The following is a 19,936-nucleotide window of genomic DNA, read 5'->3' as shown; positions in this document are numbered from 1 at the left end:
TGATTGGTGTTAATTGTAAGGGGGATGAACAGATTTGATGTATGTCGACGGATATTTTATGTTACTTCTGCCTCCCATTTCAATTCCAATTTTAATTGTTTTATTCCCTATGGTAACTATCTTACATACTATTGTTTAATTGTTAACTATTTTATTTTATCTGTTTACTAGTATATCCTTTAGCACATATTGTATATCTTTTAGATATATATAAGCTGTAGACAAGTAGTGTATGTTCTGGTTCTGGTGCACGCTTAGGTTATGCATATGTATTATATTGTATGGAGGTTTATTGCACCTAGTGCACTGTATTTACATTTTATATATAGCTGTGTGATAGTGCTTTTTATTATGTTACTAGTATTTTGAAACGGCCCTTGGGCTACTCAATAAAATGTATTGTATTGTACTTTAAAATTAGAAAAAGCAGTTAGTTTATTGTCCTTTTCTGAAGTAATTTTTTAGTCAGCAATTTTCCATCATAACTGACTTTAAATCCAGTGCATGTGCCAAACACACGCTTTTAAAAGAGTGTTCATTGACTCCGGACCGTTTTGTGTCATTATCACAAGATCATCCACATAAAGTCTCAGTTTATGCTTCTTTTCTTTTTTTAATCCTTACTCCACAGAGTCCATCATCTTGTCTAATATCTCTCAATACGGTCTGTTGCCAAAATAAACAGGAAAGACAAGAGATGACACCTTTTTCTAGCCCCCTTTTGTGTTTCAGTCAGTCTTGTTGCATTGCCATTTACTAAGATTAGGCCTTTTGGACTGAATAGATTGTCTTTATTGGCAGAATAGTATTTTCAACAAAGTCTATTCTTTTTAGTGCTTGATATTTCCAACCACCACTTCTGCATCTTGTAAAAAAATTAAAATGGACATTTATCATTATGTTCCCAAAATTCGATAATGTTGGGGACAGTTCTTACATTATTCCTTACTTGCCTTTTTGACCAAAAAACCCTCTGATTCTCATGGATATTCTGAGAAATGTGTCTTCTCAATCTGCTTGCCAAGGTGATAATAAATATCCTGTAGTCATTATTTAATCGTGAGATAGGTCTATAATCCTTTGTTAATGTCTCATCTTTAAGAATCACTGCAATATAGGGATTTCCCCAAGAATCTGCCATCTGACCTTTTTCTAACAACTCACCACACACAATTTCAAATGACTGAAGTAGCTCATCTTCATATTTCTTATAATGTGCTTCTTACAATACTATCATCATAGAAACATAGAGTTGGAAAGGATCCCAAGGGCCATGCAGTGCAACTTCTGCCCATGCGAGGTTACACCATCAAAGCACTCCTAAAATAGATGGCCATCCAGCCCCTGTTTAAAAGCCTCCAAAGGAGGAGCCTTCATGGCACTCCAAGGCAGCGCATTCCACTCTCAAACAGCTCTTACCATCAAAAGGGTTTTCCTAATGTTTAGGTAGAATCTCTTTTTCTGTAGTTCAAATCCATTGTTCTGTATTCTAATCTCTAGTAGCAGAAAACAAGTTTGCTCCTTCCTCAGTAAGACTTCTCATCAAATATTTAAACATGGCTCTCACAGCACTTCTTAAACTTTTTGTCTGCAGGATAAACATGGACCTGGTGCTTTTGCAGATTTGGTATTTTTAATCACTTCAATAAATTATTTGTTTGTCACAGGCTGATCCAGGCTTTCCCTTGTTCTAAGCATAATTTGTCCTACTGGGATTTATTGAAATAGTTTTCCATATCTAAATTTTTCTCATTGCCCCGCACAGATAAATCTCTGCAATATTCTTCAAAGGGTTTTCATATTTTCAAACTGTCCATTACAAATTGATCTCTCTCCCTGATCTTTGTGACATTTTCCTTTACCTTAAGACACTTCCCAGGTTTATTTGGAAATTAAAAGTTATTTTGCTTAAGTTATAATAGTTTAGCATTCATTTCTTTGATTGTAAACAAAGAGAACTGTTGTTGGAATAACTTATTTTTTTTGCTGAGGCTTCATCAAAAATTTTCTCCTGCCTTTCCTCCAGATCCTGTATTTTTTCCATCAACTCCATCTTTTTAGCTTTGCTTCCTTTTTTCAATCAGGACCATCTTTTACAAAATGTCCTCTCATACAAGCCGTGTTTGCATTCCAAACATTTTTAGGATCCTGCAAGTTACAGCTCAACATTCGGAGGAACTTCCCGAGAGTAAGGGCTGTTTGACAGTGGGACACACTCCTTCCTCGGAGTCTAGTGGAGTCTCCTTCCTTAGAGGTCTTTAAGCAGAGGCTGGATGGCCATCTGTCAATGGGGATGCTTTGATGGAGAATTCCTGCATGGCAGAAGAAAGGGGTTGGACTGGATTAGGCCCCTTCAGGTCTCTTCCAACTCTACTGTGATTCTATGATCTGCACCCTTAGTTCAGCTCAACAAATTCCTGTGTTCTTGGTTAACAATATTTCCATCTTCGGAAAAAATATTCATCGAGTCTTTATCGAAACATTTTCAGGCGCATCATGGTGAGATGACTGTCTGAAATTTGTTTGGTAAAATGTCTACATTCTTTAATAAGTTAGCTTTATTATTAAAAATCTAGAACGTATCAATTCCAGTAAAGGATTCATGGCACTCTTTTAAAAAAAAAGTACAGTTGGTAGAGTTTGGCTCTAAATATCTCCAACTAAAGATATCTAAAGTACAGTGGACCCTTGTTATCCGCTGGGGTTTGGTTCCAAGATCCCCCGTGGATAACAAAATCCGTGGATGCTCAAGTCCCATTAAATATAATGACATAGCAAAATGGTGTCCCTTATACAAAATGGAAAATCAAGGTTTGATATTTGAAATTTAGACTGTTTTGGAACATATTCAAACTGTGGATGCTTGAATCCGGGTATAAAAAATCTGTGTATAAGAAGAGCCATCTGTACTCTGTATATTTTCATTAAAGGTTCTAGGTAGTCTCCCTTGATCTTCCTTAATTCCTTTTACTGGAACTTTACTAGGATCAATAACCCCATTCCATGCTCCTCCAAGGGAAGGAAAGTTGGAAATGGAGCTTTTATGGGCCTCGGCGTCCGGCTTGTCTCCCTCTGTCTTTGGAGCTGCAAATCAGATCTTTTAAGACTAGTTCAGAAGCTTTTCTTAACAAATGTTCATAGAATGTTGATTTCTCATTACTGGGCTATAAGTACCCATTAAACAGATTATCTTCCACAATTATACATCTGCCTTGTCTAGCTTTAAAATCAATGGAGAGTGTAATGCTTTATTTATATGAAAGATCACTGTGTTTCTTTTATTCCTGTTTGTAGAAATAAACTCTAGGCATATATTTATAGTCTGCAAAAACCTAGAGTCTCGTTCTCTTATAGGAGTCTCTTGAAGCCAAATAATGTCATATTTAAGTTTTAAAAAAAATCAACCCCCTTTCTGTAAATTCATTTCATTTACAGTCCAATAAAATCATATTCATATTCACTAAATTATTATTATTATTCCTCCTTAAAAATTTCTTGACTGGTTAAAATGTCTCCTCCTTTCCCCTCATCTTTCCACAGTCTGAACAGATTTCTCGGTGCTCTCTCCCAAGAGTTTATTAAGTTTTCTTCCTGTGTTTTAAGTGGGATTCTCCAAAAAAGCTTTGCATCTTTTTCTGAGGACCACCGCCAAGAATTTATATTCTGTTTTTTCTGCGTTCTTTCAGGAATTAAACATAATTATTTCGTTCCGATTTGTTTAAAGCCTTTTCTTAAAGTGTCCTCTCAATATTTCATCTCTGATGCTTTTATGAATGACACAAATTAACACATCCCTCAGATTTCTTTCTTGTGTGCATAAGCAGAGTTTTGCCTATAAATTATAGACAATCTGTAAGCACTTAGAAAGGGATGCTGTGGTTACTAATAGTCAGCATGGGTTTCTCAAAAACAAGCCTGGGATCCTACAGCAAGAGCCAGTGTAACGGGACCTTGCCATCTGAAGCTTCTGCCTCCAACAAAGGTAAAGCAATTTTTTCTAATATTGGGCCTGATTGGTATGCTTTGCCTCTACAGCACTTTAAATTTCCCTGATGCAAAACATGAAGACTTCTTGAGAAATCCAGTGTTCTCTGTGGCTTCCATAAGGAAGGGATTTGTGCAAAGACTGTTTGTTAAAAGTTGCCTTATTGTAGCTGAGAATGGGAACAATATCTTGAGAAGCATCTGGAAAAGGACCTTGATCTAACTAGAGAGAAACCCACAGCCTTAGAGAGGCAATGCTTACGTGTTTTCGGAAGAGGTCTGCATGGGGTCCCAGTTGGGGGTCTGCGTCTTTCACAAACTGCATGACGTCTTCCACTGTCCAGGCGGAAGGGTCTCGGGCGCCGGACCGTGAGGAATCTCGTGGACCAAGGTATCTGTCAGAGCCTAGAAACCACACAAGCAAATACATGTATTTATATGTTGGTAGCCCAAGAATACAGGGCTCTATGGGGCAAAATATGTAAAATAGCTTAAAAATTATGAGTTTACTGGATAGCCACATAAATTGTATATTTCAGTGCTGAAAATTAAATGTGAGGCCAGCTCAGAAGAATACCTGATAAAAGATTAAGAAGCCACTCAAGCTGACCTTTTGAAACCCTCACTGTGGTCAGCTTTGCAGCACTAGAACCATAACAACATGCCCCATAACACAACGTAACAAGGAAAAGCGAGCCGTTACTTATTTCCTGGAGCAGACACACACAAACACATATTTTATTTCATTTTATTCCAAATAATTTTTATTTATTTCATATATTCCATTCATATTCATGTCTTTTATCTTTGTCTATACATCTTTTGGCTTCCAGATTTTGCATTTTCTCATGATATAATTTATTCTCATCAAATAATAATATACAAATCTTATGGTTCAGCATAATTCTATCCCCCATTTTTAAAAATTTTTCCAGACCGTTATTTTATCCATTCCTTTTAATTCTAATATCTTTCCGATCCATCCTGGAGCAGACACACACAAACACAACTATGTGTCGTGACATTAAGGTCAGAGAAGATGGAAAGGCAGGATATTGCTAGTGATGAATATACTAATAAAACAGTAATTGGGTAGTCAATCCTGTCATGGTTTAATGTTAATGCTAAGGTTCTGTTGAATTCAGATGCCCAGATGAATAGGAGAATTCCGTGCTTGCAAAGCATCATTTTGCCTCTATTTTGTCATTATTCTTTGCTAAACCAGCCTTGCCCCATGGAAACCGTGCAATAGAACAACCTTGGGAAGGGCTGCAGTTACATCTCTGTGTGTTAAACATCACTCTCCTCAGAAAGTGATACTAAAGTTTACTACAGTGCAAAGATTTTAAAAAGAATGCTGCGAAGTCTAGCATGATCCACCAGCCCAAGATGGACTAAGCCTAAAGTTTGATGTGCTCCATTCATATGTTACCAATATTAGAAATATAAGACTGCAACTACATGTTCTCTACAGAGAAGGTGTTTAACATTCTTACCCACAACGCTAAGTCTATGGATGGCTGAGGTGCCGCATGGAGTGAGGGTGGCATGCTGGTGGAGATGCTTGTATCCCTGGAGCCGGTAGTGCCTTGTGTTCCTGCTTTGAGCGGCTGTAGTGAAAGCATTCAGGGCCGAGTCCATAGCGTCCAGGCGAGGCTCCAAGGCACCTGGGAGGCCATCACTCAGGACAAACGTTTCGCCTGAAAGACACACAAAAACCAAGGATTGCTATGGAGCCAACACATCTAGTGCTACAGTGTGCACAAACATCCAGAGTTGTGCATCAAACAGGTTTTGCCCAGGTATAAAGAAATGAGTGCTATTTCTTTTGAAGAGATCTGTTCCCCTCTGCCTGCAAATTAGTTACATTCAAGAAGTCCAAATTGTTCATTACATTTCATATTTCTTGTTTGTGACTCAAGTTTGGCCATTAAGAGAGAAGACCAGATAGGTTCTTCTTAAGAGCAGATGGCCATTTCTTCAAAGGCATTTAAACTGGAAGACTCAAAATGCCTTCAGTACAATACATAGTATGTATACTGACGCTGTGTTCGCCCAGGAATCTTTCTTTAAGAAGGCTCAGAGCTGTTATAGTTTCTAGCAATCCAAACCTTTGTTTTGGCTCGTTATGATAGAAAGATGAACTGAAGTAGCTTGAATTCTGGGATTTTCTTGACTCCAGCTTTATCCCTGCCTCACCGCTCCCTCTATGAAGGAGTCCAAGAGGGAATTTCTTTTGAAGGCCTCATGATATCTCCTGCACTTCTTTATCATGGAACAAGCATCCATCCAGACATTCCTTTAACTATGCCATAAGTGCTTTCTTGTGATCAGGTTCAAGTGATATGGCAAAACAAACCGCTCCGTGACAAATTTTCATTACTTGACACCCGCAGCTAGGAAAATCAATCTGAGGGTAAAGCAACACCTAGCCTAGCTCTTTATCTGTGTCCAAGATCAGTGAGAAAGTAAAACTCTTCTCCTAGCAAACACCTTTTGGATTCTTTGTGGAGAAACAAACAAATGAAAAGAGCAAAAAGTGTGGCCACTGTAGTAAACTGGAAAGAAGGGAAGAGAGTTCAAGTTACAGTGGTACCCCGGGATACGAATGCGCCGCCTTACGAAATTTCCGGGTTACGAAAAAATCCAATTGAAAAAAAACTGTTCCGGGTTACGAAGGTTATTTCGGGTTACGAAAGAAATTTTGGTGCTTTTCGGCGCTTTTTCGCACCAAATCGCGGCTTTTCCCCATTAGCGCCTATGGGGTTTCGGCTTGCGAAAGCCTTTCGGGTTACGAAAGTGGCGGCGGAACGAATTATTTTCGTAACCCGGGGTAACACTGTATTACTTCTGGCCTCGTGCCGCCTCCTCCTCCCTCCCACACTTCCCTCCCACTTAGGGCCCCCTCCTCCTCCGCTGGAAGTGCGGCTGAATGCCCCTCCCCATCCTGGCCTCCCAACCAATCAGGGAGACTTCTGACTGGAGGAAGGGGTGGGACTTCCAGCTGCAAAGGGTGCTGGGGCTTGCAGTTGCCCGCAGGTTCCTGCTGTGACTACATGCCCCAGTGGCCTTTGTGGCTGGAAGTCACGTCCTTTCCTCCAGATAGAAGCTTCCCTGATTGGTTGGGAGGCTGGGAAGGGGTGGTTCCTACATGCGCCTATGTCTTATTTTCGGAGTATGTCTTATACAAATGCTTACTAATCCTGCTGCAGCTTATTTATGGGAAACACGGTACGAGCAGAAAACCTCCCAGGCCTGGAACAACCGCTAAGGAAGATCAAGGAAGGAAGCACAAAGGCAGGCCTCCTGTTGAACATAAAGGAAACAAAAATAACGACAACGGACAATCTTAACAAATTCAACCCAGACATGAAGAAATAGAAGTGGCAAAAGGGTTCTCATACCTGGGATCAAACACGGATAGAAATGGGGACTTCAGCCAGGAAATCAGAAGAACAGGGAGAGCGGCTAGGAAAGAACTAGAAAAGATTCCAAAACGGAAAGATATGCCACACGGCAAAAATGTTCGAATCATACAAACCACTGTGTTCCCTATTGCCATGAACGGATGCAGGAGCTGGGCAGTTTAGAAAGAAGATAGGAAGAAAATAAATTCCTTTGAGATGTGATGCTGGAGAAGAGGATCCCATGATGGCCAAAAAGACAAACCAATGGGTCCCAGCGCAGATCAAGTCAGAAATCTCCTTGGAAGCCAAGATGGCAAAACTGAGGCTGTCGTATTTCAGAAAAACCATAAGAAGGCACAGTTCATTGGAGAAAACAATAATACTAGGTCAGATGGACGGAAGTAGAAAGAGAAGAAGGCCAAAGGCTAGATGGATGGACTCAAACAGGCCATGGCTATACATTTACAGGAACAGAGCAGAGCAGGAGAGGACAAGGCATCCTGGAGATGGCTTACTCATAGGGTTGTCATGGGGCCACACCAACTCCAGGGAAGTTAATAGTAACAACAACAAATTCAACTGGATGGTTTTAGGAAGCTCATAAATAGGGCATGGAATAATGCCCCTGAACATGGAGGTTCCAGACAGGCATCAGGGCTGACAGCCACCAAGAATTATCCATGGGTTTGATAACAGCCTTGTGAGGCCATCTTATCAGTGGTAGCTGATATGATTTATTGAAGTGAACACCTATCTATTATTACTGGAACTATAACTGAAAGGCTGTAAAGCTGTTTGCCAGCTCAAGACCAAGCTCTGTCTATGCTTGCTCTGAATAACAAGCACAGTCTCATGCCAAAGAAGGCAGCAGATTCACCAGATAAGGAATCCCAATGGCAATGACTGCAGACAGAAGTCATATAGTAAGCAATGTATTTTGTCTGCATTAAATAACTTGAACAATTTTACTATATACTGTATTAGAAAAGAGAAAAATAAATATTGTGTTTCAAGGGAGCAAGCAATTCCTGAAAGTGATGAAGAACTACCCTTTCCTGGCATTAATGAAACAAACTGGTCAAATGTCTGGTTGCTGTAGGAGTGACTCCTATAATTGAAATGTATAAGTATATATAGGCATCAGGCAGCAAGCAGGCAGTCCAGTATAGTAGGTGATACACTTCATTCTTTTCCTGTAATCCTGTTTGTACTTTCAAGACCTTGGCATCCAAGAGCAGGAAGACAGTGTCCGAATAAGCCTCACATAAGAAATGGCAGGATGGAAGAATAATGCATATGAATATGTTACACAACTTGATATAGCTTTATCTACCTATGCTACTTCAATATGAGTATTACAGCAAAGCAGGGGAGATGATGCTGTGCTCACCTTCCAAAGGATGATGGTCATTCTTTGGCAACTTGGGGGAGAGAGGAGCACTGTATGGAGGGGACTCTTGGGAGTATCTCTTTGAACCCAGGGCCGGTCCCTGTAGAGAGCCGTCTAACGGAATGATCCTGTCTAGGAAGAGAGAACAAGCCCTGCTTAAGACCAAGGCTTTTTACTGGGAAACAGCTTTGCCTAAGGTCTAAAATACCTTCCACAACACACAGAGGCTCATAAACTGGCAACTGCATTACTTCTCTCTAAAATACACAGCATCCACCAGAACCATCAAGCCACCCAATAAAGCAAGTAATTAATATAGCGAACATTTCCAACGCTGTCTTCCATTATTGCACTTTTCAGTTGCGTGTATCATTCAAGCCTCTCAAAATGCAATTACTTTATTTCTTCTGTTTTTGAAAAAGATGGATATTTTTCTGTGGAGCATTTAAGTATCCCTCAACAAAGACCTAGAGGGCTGATGATAAAACAACTCCTCGCAGACAATTTGGAGATATCATCTGGTTTGTATGGTTTCTCAGGGTTATCTTTTAAACTGCCTGCAGTGGTACTTTCTAAAGAGGTTCTCAGAAGTACTGCCTTACTCAGGAGAATTAACTTGCTGTTTTAATATAGTTTAGAGAGTGGAGTTAATTGCCAGAGCTTCTGCCAGTCTTTGACCTGTGGCACAATGTATTATTTATAAAGTGATCAGAACATTGTAAAGCTAAGCGTTGAACCTTTTAAAGAAAATAAGAACTCATTGGTACATAAAGTCCAGGCTTTCTGAGAGGCTGGTCTTCTGCATCTCTTTTTAGAATCTTCAGTGAGATTCACAAACTCAGTTACCTTTAGCCCAAGCTTTTCAAGCAGTGCAACCAATGGCCACTTCAGCCGTGAGAATAGTAAGTGCAATTGTGACACCTCCAGACAGCTCTAATTGTGCAGATTGCAAACACCATTCTGCTATGAGTCAGTATTGCTGGGCTAACTATGCCTGATCATGGTTTTAAGTAGCTTTCAGATATCACATCCGTATAGTAGCCAACAAAAAATAGTCCTGGCTTGACCCTTGAGGAGAGGCAGGCAACCCATCAGTCCATATGAATAAATTTGATTTAAAAAATAATAGCCCCTGACAGGTGGGCATAAAAGGAGAGTGGGCCGTCAATCTCCAGTTATAAGATTGAAATGCATCGTCTTGAGGCTTCTGGAGAGGAGCCAGTCTCTCTCTGGCAGATGTTTCTTAATTTCTATCTGCATGGCCCCAAAGACCTTTGTTATTTGGTAAAGGAGCAAACAGTTATATGAACCATGGTGTCTCTTCTGTGGCAAATCTGGCTACACAAATCTTACTCAAGGGTTTATGTGAGCTAAAAAATACATTCACACCTTGAATAAATCTCGTTTACTGCTGAACCTCACTTGTACTATGTTTATTCTAGAAGTAAAGCAAGTAAAAAGAGTTAACTGTACAAAAAGTAAGTACTTTACTGGTAAAGTACTTTACTACTTTGTTTTATTTTACTATGACTATTTGAAAGCTTACATGCAAAACCACACACTGTACCCATTTTAAAGCAGCTGCAGCATAGGACTGGACAGGGAAACTGGGCAAAACCAGGTGTTTAAATAGCAACTATCCCAGTCAAAATGCAAATTCGCAATTAAGATTTTCAGACGACGACGGTGCTCTTAAAGAGGTAATAAAGACGCAATAAAGTGGCAATAAACAACAACAAATCATCCACGGAGGAAATCCCGCAAGTGATTTGTTGCTGTTTATTGCCTCTTTAAGAGCGATGTGTGTGAAAATATTGAGAATTCGTGTTTTGCCTGGGATAATCTCTGTTTAAATCTCTTATTCCCCGCGACTTTCCCCGTGTGATAAAATCCATAGAGTTGTATCTTTTTTTCACATGATGCTTCAGTTTTGAAGATTAATTTTCCTGCTATGCTTAGACAAATTAAATAACAAGGTATAGGCGAGATACAGACTGCCCAAAAAGGGTGGTTTGCCGCCTCCTCCTTTTCCGCCGGTGGGAAGCTGCAGCAAACTGTGTGGCTTCCTGCCGGAGAAAAAAGAACCTGCAAAAAGTGGGTTCTTTTTTCGTTGCGGTTGCGATGCCTGAGTGCACAAATGCCACACTTGTGACGTCGCAGGCGCGACACGATGTGCAGACGCTATGCGTCCATCACGTCGTAATGGCAGCGGCCATGTAGACAGGGCGCCACCATTTTAATGCCGCCAGTATGTCCTAGTCTAACTCTAGTACGTACTAGGGTTAGGGAGCGTCTGAATGGTGCGTGCCCCCCAACCCTACTGCCGCTACCGCTGCCACGCTACATTTTGCCTGTATGTATTGTGCCATAGATTCTGAAGTCAAAAGCTGAGAGAACTATAATACAAAAGGAAACAAACAGAGGCTCCTCATAAAGGCCTAGCTCCAGACAAGGCTTTTATTGTACAATTGCCCTGCCTCATTCATGGAATTTTACTTGAGGTCTAGACTTCATCTTCATTTGTAATCTTCCTGTCTATCATTCATAATCTCCCCATCACTTCCATGCTTTTCTTATGAAAATCCATTTAGGAAGAAAAGATGGGACTGCTGCACAACACCTTTTGTTCAATAGCACTAGGCACCTGCAATCCTGACACACCTTTTGTCTTATACATCAACTGAAATCCATGTCCCTTTTACTAGTCTTGGATAATGGAAGTCCCGCTGGTTTCAGTGGGTCTATTCTACATATGACTAGACATGGAATAAAATCTTAATTTCTAATCTTCCTGAGTTACATTCTGGAAATCTTTCGCTGTGAACATGTGAAATGATGACCGGATCTTTAGGCTTCACTTTCACACTAAATGAGTTAGCTCTTCTTAAATATCGTTTATTTCAAAAATCAAAGCATGTGAGTTCAGTTAGAGCTAAATATGATTTATTTACTCTTACATAAAATATAGCAGATGTAGGCAACTAGTGTGGGGCCAGGAGTTATTTTTCAGGTTAGTCAAGTGTTCAAAGGCTGTGCATTTTTTTGTTGGCCGTCTGTCTGTCTATCTATCTATCATTAGTTATATAGATGTAAAATAGACCCATATAGATGTAAAATAGATGGAAACTTAGCTGAAATGATAAGATGTCATTTGGTGTTTGTTGTTCACCATCCTTGTGTTGGTCTCAACCCATGGCGACTGCTGATGGAGACATCTCCAAGACCCTTACTTTCTGCTGCTCTATCCAGCTCCTGCAAACTCAAACTCCTCAACAGAGCCACACATGCGGCCTTCCTCTCGTTTTAGTCCCAGCTGTCAGAGGCTATGATTTAATAATGCTAGTATCCCTTCACCTTTCCTAGCATTATTGGTTTTTCCAATGATTCATGCCTTCTCGTGATGTTTCCAAAGAACAACAACCTAAGTTTGCCATCTTGGCTTCCAGGGAGATTTCTGGCCTGATCTGCTCTAGACTCATTTCTTTATCTTTTGGGCAGTCCAAGGAATCCTCAGCACTCTTCTCCAGCACCACATCTGGAATGAATTGATTTTCTTCATATCTTCTTTCTTAACTATCTAGCTCTCATATCCATACATGGTAATAGGTAATACAATGGTTTGTATGATCTAACTTTTGTACTGAGTTGCATATCTTTGCATTTTAGGATCTTTTTTAGTTCTTTCATAGTTGGCCTTCCCATTCTTTATCTTCTTTTGATTCCTTGTCTGCAGTCCCTGTTCCTATCAATGTTTGATCCCAGGCATGAGAACTTTTTTACTATTTCCATTTCGTCATTGTCAAGTTCAAATCTATGTAAGTTCTCTCTGGTCATTATTTTGTTTTCTTTATGGTTCAACAATAAGCCTGTCTTTGCGCTTTCTTCTTTGATCTTCCTTAGTAGTTGTTCAAGGTCTGTGAGGTTTTTCCACTAGTATTATGGTGTCATCAGTGTATCTCAGATTGTTGACATTCCTTCCTCCTATTTTCCTTCCTACAGGCCTGTTGTTTTTTATAATATGTTGTACATATATATTGAACAGGTAGAGTGATAAGTTGCCGCCCTTATCTGACCTTTTGCCAGTTGGGAACTGTTCTGTTTCTCTGTGTTCTGTTCTGACAGTAGCCTCTTGTCCTGAGTACAGATTCCTCATTAGGACTATCAGATGTGTTAGCATTCCCATGTCTTTAAGAGTATTCCATAGTCTTTCATGATCTATGCAGTCAAAGGGTTTGCTATAGTCTATAAAGCACATGCTTGTTTTCTTTTGGGATTCCCTGGTGTGTTCTATTAGCCATCATATGTTTTCAATGTGGTCCCTAGTGCCTCTTCCTTTCCTGAACCTTGCTTGGACCTCTGGGGTTTCTCTTTCCATTTTGGCTGGAGACTATATTGCAGAATTTTGAGCATAATTTTGCTTGCATGGGAGATTAGTGCTATGGTCCTATAGTTGCTGCAGTCCTTTGTGTCTCCTTTTTTGTGGATGGGGATGTATAGTGATTATGTCCAATCCGTTAGCCTCTCCCTCTGAGGCCTGGACCAAGGCAGATGGCCTGGAGGTAGGGCTCTTCTTCTTAGTTCAGGCCAGGCCCGATGGAGCTGGCAGGCCTCAATCTCCCTCTGATGACCTAGATGTCAAGGGAGGGCTCATCCGCTTACTCTAGGCCAGGCCCCATGGAGCTGGCAGGCCTCCCTCTCCCTCTGATGGCTTTAAAACTAGCAAGAGAAGAGATAGCCCGCAGATGTTCAGGGAGGCAGTCCCAGGAGTATGGTGCACCAAGTGAAAAAGGACAAAGCCAAGCTAAGGAAGAAGAAACCTTTGGCTGGATAAGAAGCCCTGGACTCCTGGACTGCAAATTGCAAGCAGGATGGTGAGGTGAAATAAGGACTGACAGATAAGGGAGAGCTAGGTTGTGTAAAGCATTAAATGTTAAGAGAAGAGGCATGTACCAAATCCTGAAAGGAATGGGTAGCCAGTGAAGAGATGCCAGAAGTGGGGTGACATGATCAAAGTGACAAGCTAGAAAGATAATCTTAGCAGCAGAATGTTGGATAGAAATTGGAGGACTAAGGTGGGACAATGGGAGCCCCATCAAAAGAAGACTGCAGTGGTCAAGGCGGGAGATAACTAGGGCAGGAACTGAAGTCTCAGCAGTAGAAGCCAATAGAAAAGGTCTAATTTTAGCAATATTATAAAGAAAAAAACCAGCATGACCTGGCTGTAGCTGAATCTCAGGGACAAAGAAGAATAAAACATAAAGCCAAGGCTACATCCTTCACAGGCTTTCTCCTCATTTATTATTCTTTGTGCTTTCTCATCTTTATATATCGCTTGAACCCACTTCTCAAATCTTTCTCCCAATTCATCCTTTGGGTAACTTCCTGCATGAAAATCCAGCTTACCTTGTCCAACACTTTTTCAGCAACAACAAAGATAGTTTTTGTTCGTTGTGGTGTTCAAAGTATTCCAGAATATCAAGAACTGTACTCATACTATTGTTTAATTAATATTATACTGGTTCTTTCTATTGAACTGAAAGAACTAATGATACTATAATAAAGACTACCACACTTTTTTTTCACTGACTATAGTGCATTTATTGGTTTCCTAGCAAAATTGTGTCAAGTTTTTAGAGAATAAAAATTCTAGGGAGCCCTCAAAGCACCCACAGTCTACATTTTGCTTGCCCCTGATATCTGAGGCATTGATGGCACAATTGAGGTGAGCAAGAAACATGAGCACAATTAATACTTTTTGGATGCCCTCTGAATATCACATAATCTCTTGTGGCTGGTCTCAGAAGCCAGAATAGTTGGACTACATGAGAGAAGACGGTGAAAGAGAGCCAGAGATTCCATCTGATGCATAATTACTGTGTCTTGTTTCATGATAATTTCTGCTTTCACACAGTTAAACTCTCTTCCCTTGTTTTCTCTCTGTCGCCCCAACATTTGTCTTACGCCAAGCATTCGGCTGGTCCAAAGGCATCTTCCTAATTACTTTCCACTACAGCCCAGCTTTCAACATGCCACATTTGCTCCTCTGAACCAAGTTCAAAGAAATGCAGACTACAAAAAATGCAAATAAGAGTGTGTCCCAGAAGCTTTGCAGATATCACCGTAATTGCTAGCTGCCTTGAGTGTCAATTTTGGGCGGAAATTTGAGACATACATTTAACATATAAATAGGCAATGTTTAGAGCACAGAATTTAAAACATTTAAATGCTTAGTGCTTACAGAGAAAGGCCCTATAAGCATATCCAGTTATTTGTCAGGGGAAATAAAAATAATAATTGGCTTCCAATTTAGGAATGGCACACATGAATAACCAGCAGGAAGAATGCATCTGCCTGGGACACAGATATATCCAAGCTCTTAGCTTTTCCCTGGCATGGTACTTTGCTTGCAGAACCTTCTCATTCTGCAGAGATTATCCCAAGATTTTTTAATACCAACTCCTACCTGGTAGGTACCTGTCATGTTCATATTCGCGGGAGTGCTGCAGATGGTGCTGAGTGAAAGGCTGGTTTCCAAAGAGGTTGTCGCTGCGCAGGTTGTGGCAGAGTTTCTCAAGGAAGCGGAGAACATAGGTAATACTGTTGACTGCAGGTAAATTCAGAGTATGCTGCTCACAATCAAACACAGCTGTTGGAAGAAAGAAACAAAACCAAATGTAAAAATAAAGCAGAGATGGTCTGAGATTGAAAGATCACGTGCAATATCCCCGGAAACTCATCTTTATGAAATACTGGACTTGTACTTTTTGTCCAGGTTTTCATTAATCTAAGTATTAGGCCTTAAGTTAGTAGGTATGGACGCTTCTGAACAAACCGCAGAGTCTAGAGATTTCGTGACATTTGGAGCATTCTGCTCACAGAGTAGAGAGGTGGGAATCCCAGAATACTCATGAGATTATTATGTTGCTTCTGAAATAACACAAGAAAATCTACAAATCTTGATTTTGCATCTCATGATTTCAGAACATTTTGGATACTTTCAGTATATTCAGGAGTATCAGAGACTACAAATCAAACTTCTCTTGGCTATTTGAATAAATATAGACTAATCTTCCCTCCCTTTTTGACAGAATCACAAGCAAGGTAGATGAAGGGAATGCTGTGGATATAGAATATCTTGATTTCAGTAAGGCTTTTCACAAGGTCCCCCATGATACCCTTGCAAAAAAAGTTAGCAAAATGTGGGCTAGACAATGCAAATGCTACATAGATTTGTAACTTGCTGACTGACTAAACCCAAAGGGTACTCAAACTGCTTTTCTGTAGCATGTGGCTTCCAAACCCCAAATGCCATGTTTGAAAAAAAAAACAACACACCAATATTTTAGATTGTCCCACTCAAAATGCCTCTGGCACCCTTACAAGAAATAGGATCATTTTGCCACATCCCTTTCTGACACCTGGTTTAGGCCTGGGTGATGTTTTTATTCAAAACCCCAATGACTTTAGTTTGCCTCCTGGTTGAACATGTGAAGGAAATCTCTAGCAGGCCTTAAAGGGCAGAGGGCAGAGTGTGTGGGAAAACTGCCCTCCTCTCACATTCTAGAAGACGCAGGATACTTTTGAATTTTAGGACAAGTAAAAAAAAAAAAATGGGGGGGGGGGGTTATGCAGTGTGTGTGTGGCCCCCAAATCACAATTAGTTAGTTGCCTTTGACACAGACAAAGAAGAAAAATTCAAAGCACCCTTTTACCTGAAATGACCTCGCCTCCGTGGCCTTGCTTCAGGAACGAGAAGACCGTTTTCTGGTGATATGCGCAGTCAATGCACGCCTGGACCGCCTGCTGCAGGACCACCGATGCTCTGGCCGGCCCAAAATGGTCTGGGAGTTGTTGGACTTTCTTCTTGTCCAGGTGAGGCCCAGTGCCACCATTTTTATTCAAGTAAATACAAACTGTAGTAGGGGTTGGGGAGAGACAGAAGCCCTACATAATTAATATGAAGAAATGATGGCTATTTCCATGTATCTTTCATTGCTGAGACCTGCCATCTCTTTAGATCTATATAACTGAAAACAGTGTCAGTCAAGGAAGCAGGCTAAAGACTAGGAAGCTAATCACACGAACAACTGGAAGACACTACTCATTTCATTATTATCTTTATTTTTGTTCATAATGTCTTTTCCACAGAAAGAAAAAGGTATGGAAGAATTAGTGGAAAAACAAGGGAGGGTTATGAGTAGAGCACACTACCATCTAGAGCTCCCATAAATTGCACTAAATAAGCAAGAGCAATAGCATGATAAAAGCCTTTATCTGGAACTATCCCAGATTGTGTCTTTGTTAAAAAATATAATCCAATCTGCCAAATGCTGCTATTTAAATCAGAAAGATTAGTGAAAAACTGAATCCAAGAATATAGCAGTCTTCCCCTGCAAAATTAATCTTACCACACATGGAAGCAAGTTTAGAGTTTTGTGGCTAAGATCAGAGAACTTAGTGTGCTACTGAGGGCTTCACACTTGATCACCAATAGGACAGCAACAACAGTAGCACAAGTCCACAGTCACACAGCTGAATATCACTGCACTAGTATCAGGCAAAGTCTTTTGTCTTTGCAATTTTCTGGTCTCAAGACAACACTTCATTGCAGGTAACCACACTCTACTATCATATATACTGAGCAATCCTTTCTTCAGACCACAATAGAGGAGACTTCACATAGCTTAATGTGTCAGTTTTTAAATATTGGAACCATACAAATAGCTAGCCCTTGTGGTCTCTTCCAACTCCATGATTGTACAATTCAGGCCCTGTTGATTGGGAGACTGTTAATTAATTAATTAATTAATTAATTAAAATTTCAAACATGCAGGTAACTACTGGAAACTATGGGCCTATACAGATCGGAAGATTAGCCCCTTCCTCCCCCAGATCGTTGTCACAGCAACCGGATGGTGCGGCCATGATCTGCTCCAAAAAGGAGCCACAAAATGCGCCCCCTTTCTCTGCTGCTGCCGAGGTGCCATAAGTGCCCTGGAGCAGCGCTGTGACGTACCTCATGTGCTCTGACGTTTGGATGTGCTGTCGAGCCACGTCATCATCGCACGCGTCATGTAAATGGCAACGCGCCAAGATGGAGCCCACGGCACGCGGTAGGGCTTGGGAGTGTGCGGACGCTCCGCTCTCCCCAGCCCTACTTTTGGCCCCAGGCCAGCGCAAAGCGCCGGTCTGCCCTGGGCCTATATCCACAAATTCTCCATAGCTTGCATTCTGGATAAAAAAAGAAGGGTCTTGGGTGCTGTCCTCAGACTGCTAAACAACTGCAATATTTTTGTACATTTTTAATTGTATTCTTTTTAATTTGTAAGCCACTTTGTGTGGCAATTTTGGGGAAAAAGTAAGGTAGAAATAAATATAATAACAATAACAACAGCGACAACATTAATCCTTTCCAGACCCAAAATAAAATGGTGACTGAAAGACAGTGGCAGGGGCAGAGAGATCTACGCATGCCTACATTAGCTATTTGTTTTGGGAAATCTAAAATGGGTCATGGCTGGCTCTTAAAAGTGCTGCCTCCCATGAAGGCACATCCTGGGGCAGGGGGACCAAGGGGAACATTGTTAATATATCATTTATGATTGCCACTGCTTAGTGCTATGAGTTCTGCTTGGGGCAACAATAGAAAAAGGTTCATTCATAACTGGGGTTCTCATTTATCAGATAAGTCTTTTGCACACGCACATATGCATATCAGTTTGCTTTAAAGCCCATGTTTCAGTGCTTCCTTGTACTTTGCACAAGCTACTTAGTAAAAAGGATTGACTGCCTAAAGATTAACAGAGATGCAGCCAGAATCATAGAATCGTAGAGTTGGAAGAGACCACTAGGGCCATCCAGTCCAACCCCCTGCCATGCAGGAAATCCAAATCAAAGCATCCCTGACAGATGGTCATCCAGCCTCTGTTTAAAGACCTCCAAGGAAGGAGACTCTATCACCCTCCGAGGGAGTGCATTCCACTGTCGAACAGCCCTTACTGTCAGGAAGTTCCTCCTAATGTTCAGATGGAATCTCTTTTCCTGCAGCTTGCATCCATTGCTCCGGGTCCTGTTTTCTGGAGCAGCAGAAAACAAGCTTGCTCCCTCTTCAACATGACATCCTTTCAAATATTTAAACAGGGCTATCATATCGCCTCTTAACCTTCTTTTCTCCAGGCTAAACATCCCCAGCTCCCTAAGTCGTTCCTGATAGGGCATGGTTTCCAGACCCTTCACCATTTTTGTCGTTCTTTGGACACACTCCAGTTTCTCAATGTCCTTTCTGAATTGTGGTGCCCAGAACTGGACACAATATCAGGTGGGGCCTGACCAGAGCAGAATACAGGGCACTATTACTTCTCTGATCAGACACTAACTTCTATTGATGCAGCCTAAAATAGCATTGGCCTTTTTAGCTGCCGCATCACACTTTCACTCATGTTCAACTTGTATTCACTTGACTCCTAGATCCCTTTCACACGTAGTTTCATTCAGCCAGGTGTCACCCATCCTATATCTGTGCATTTTATTTTTCCGCCCTAAGTGCAATACCTTACATTTCTCCGTGTTGAATTTCATTTTGTTAGCTTTGGACCAGCTTTCTAGTCTATTCAGGTCATTTTGAATCTTGATCCTGTCCTCTGGAGTATTAGCTATTCCCCCTAATTTGGTGTCATCTGCAAATTTGATAAGTACAGTATGCTCCCAATTCTGTCATCCAGGTCATTGATAAAGATGTTGAATAGCACTGGGCCCAGGACAGAGCCCTGTGGGACCCCACTGGTCACTTCTCTCCAGGATGAAAAGAATGACTGAGCTAGTCCTTGGTGTTGATAAGAAGCTGTGTCTGAGAGGAGAAATCTTGTTTCTCTGTCAGTCTCAGGACAGAAGGAAGAGAGGGCTGTACTAAATCTCTCCTATGCCTCTAAGTATCATCTCAAAGCTTTTAGAAAGTAAACCCTGCTGGGGAATATAAACCCCACCTGGGAGTAATCTTTGACTTCAGAAGGGAAAATGTCAGTGCTTGCCAAAGAACCGGAAGGCCCATCTGGCACTTAGGCCTCCAGCAGATGGGCAGCTTAGAGCGGCCGCTCCAACCACAAGTGCACCCTGAGCATTGTGGGAACACAGCAACCAGACAGCTTGGTCCTGAGGC

The 19,936-nt window shown here is 41.0% G+C and overlaps 1 protein-coding gene across 4 annotated transcripts in view; it reads right to left on the bottom strand.

Annotated features, from left to right (window-relative positions):
- The window catches only part of SCMH1 (Scm polycomb group protein homolog 1), a 65,992-nt gene that overhangs the window by 5,896 nt on the left and 40,160 nt on the right, over nt 1–19,936 (bottom strand). For 3 of the 4 annotated variants that reach the window (XM_042439965.1, XM_042439967.1, XM_042439968.1), the window contains 5 exons: nt 16,494–16,694; nt 15,245–15,427; nt 8,782–8,913; nt 5,481–5,684; nt 4,247–4,389 (listed from right to left, as the gene is read on the bottom strand). In XM_042439965.1, the coding sequence (XP_042295899.1) occupies nt 4,247–4,389; nt 5,481–5,684; nt 8,782–8,913; nt 15,245–15,427; nt 16,494–16,694 (863 nt within the window). The remainder of the gene's footprint in view (nt 1–4,246; nt 4,390–5,480; nt 5,685–8,781; nt 8,914–15,244; nt 15,428–16,493; nt 16,695–19,936) is intronic. The other variant, XM_042439966.1, reaches the window with a different exon arrangement.

This window comes from Sceloporus undulatus, chromosome 9, assembly GCF_019175285.1.
Source record: "Sceloporus undulatus isolate JIND9_A2432 ecotype Alabama chromosome 9, SceUnd_v1.1, whole genome shotgun sequence".
Taxonomy (NCBI): domain Eukaryota; kingdom Metazoa; phylum Chordata; class Lepidosauria; order Squamata; family Phrynosomatidae; genus Sceloporus; species Sceloporus undulatus.
The sequence above is the reverse complement of the archived record's forward strand: the minus strand, read 5'-3'. Positions and strand labels throughout refer to the sequence as shown.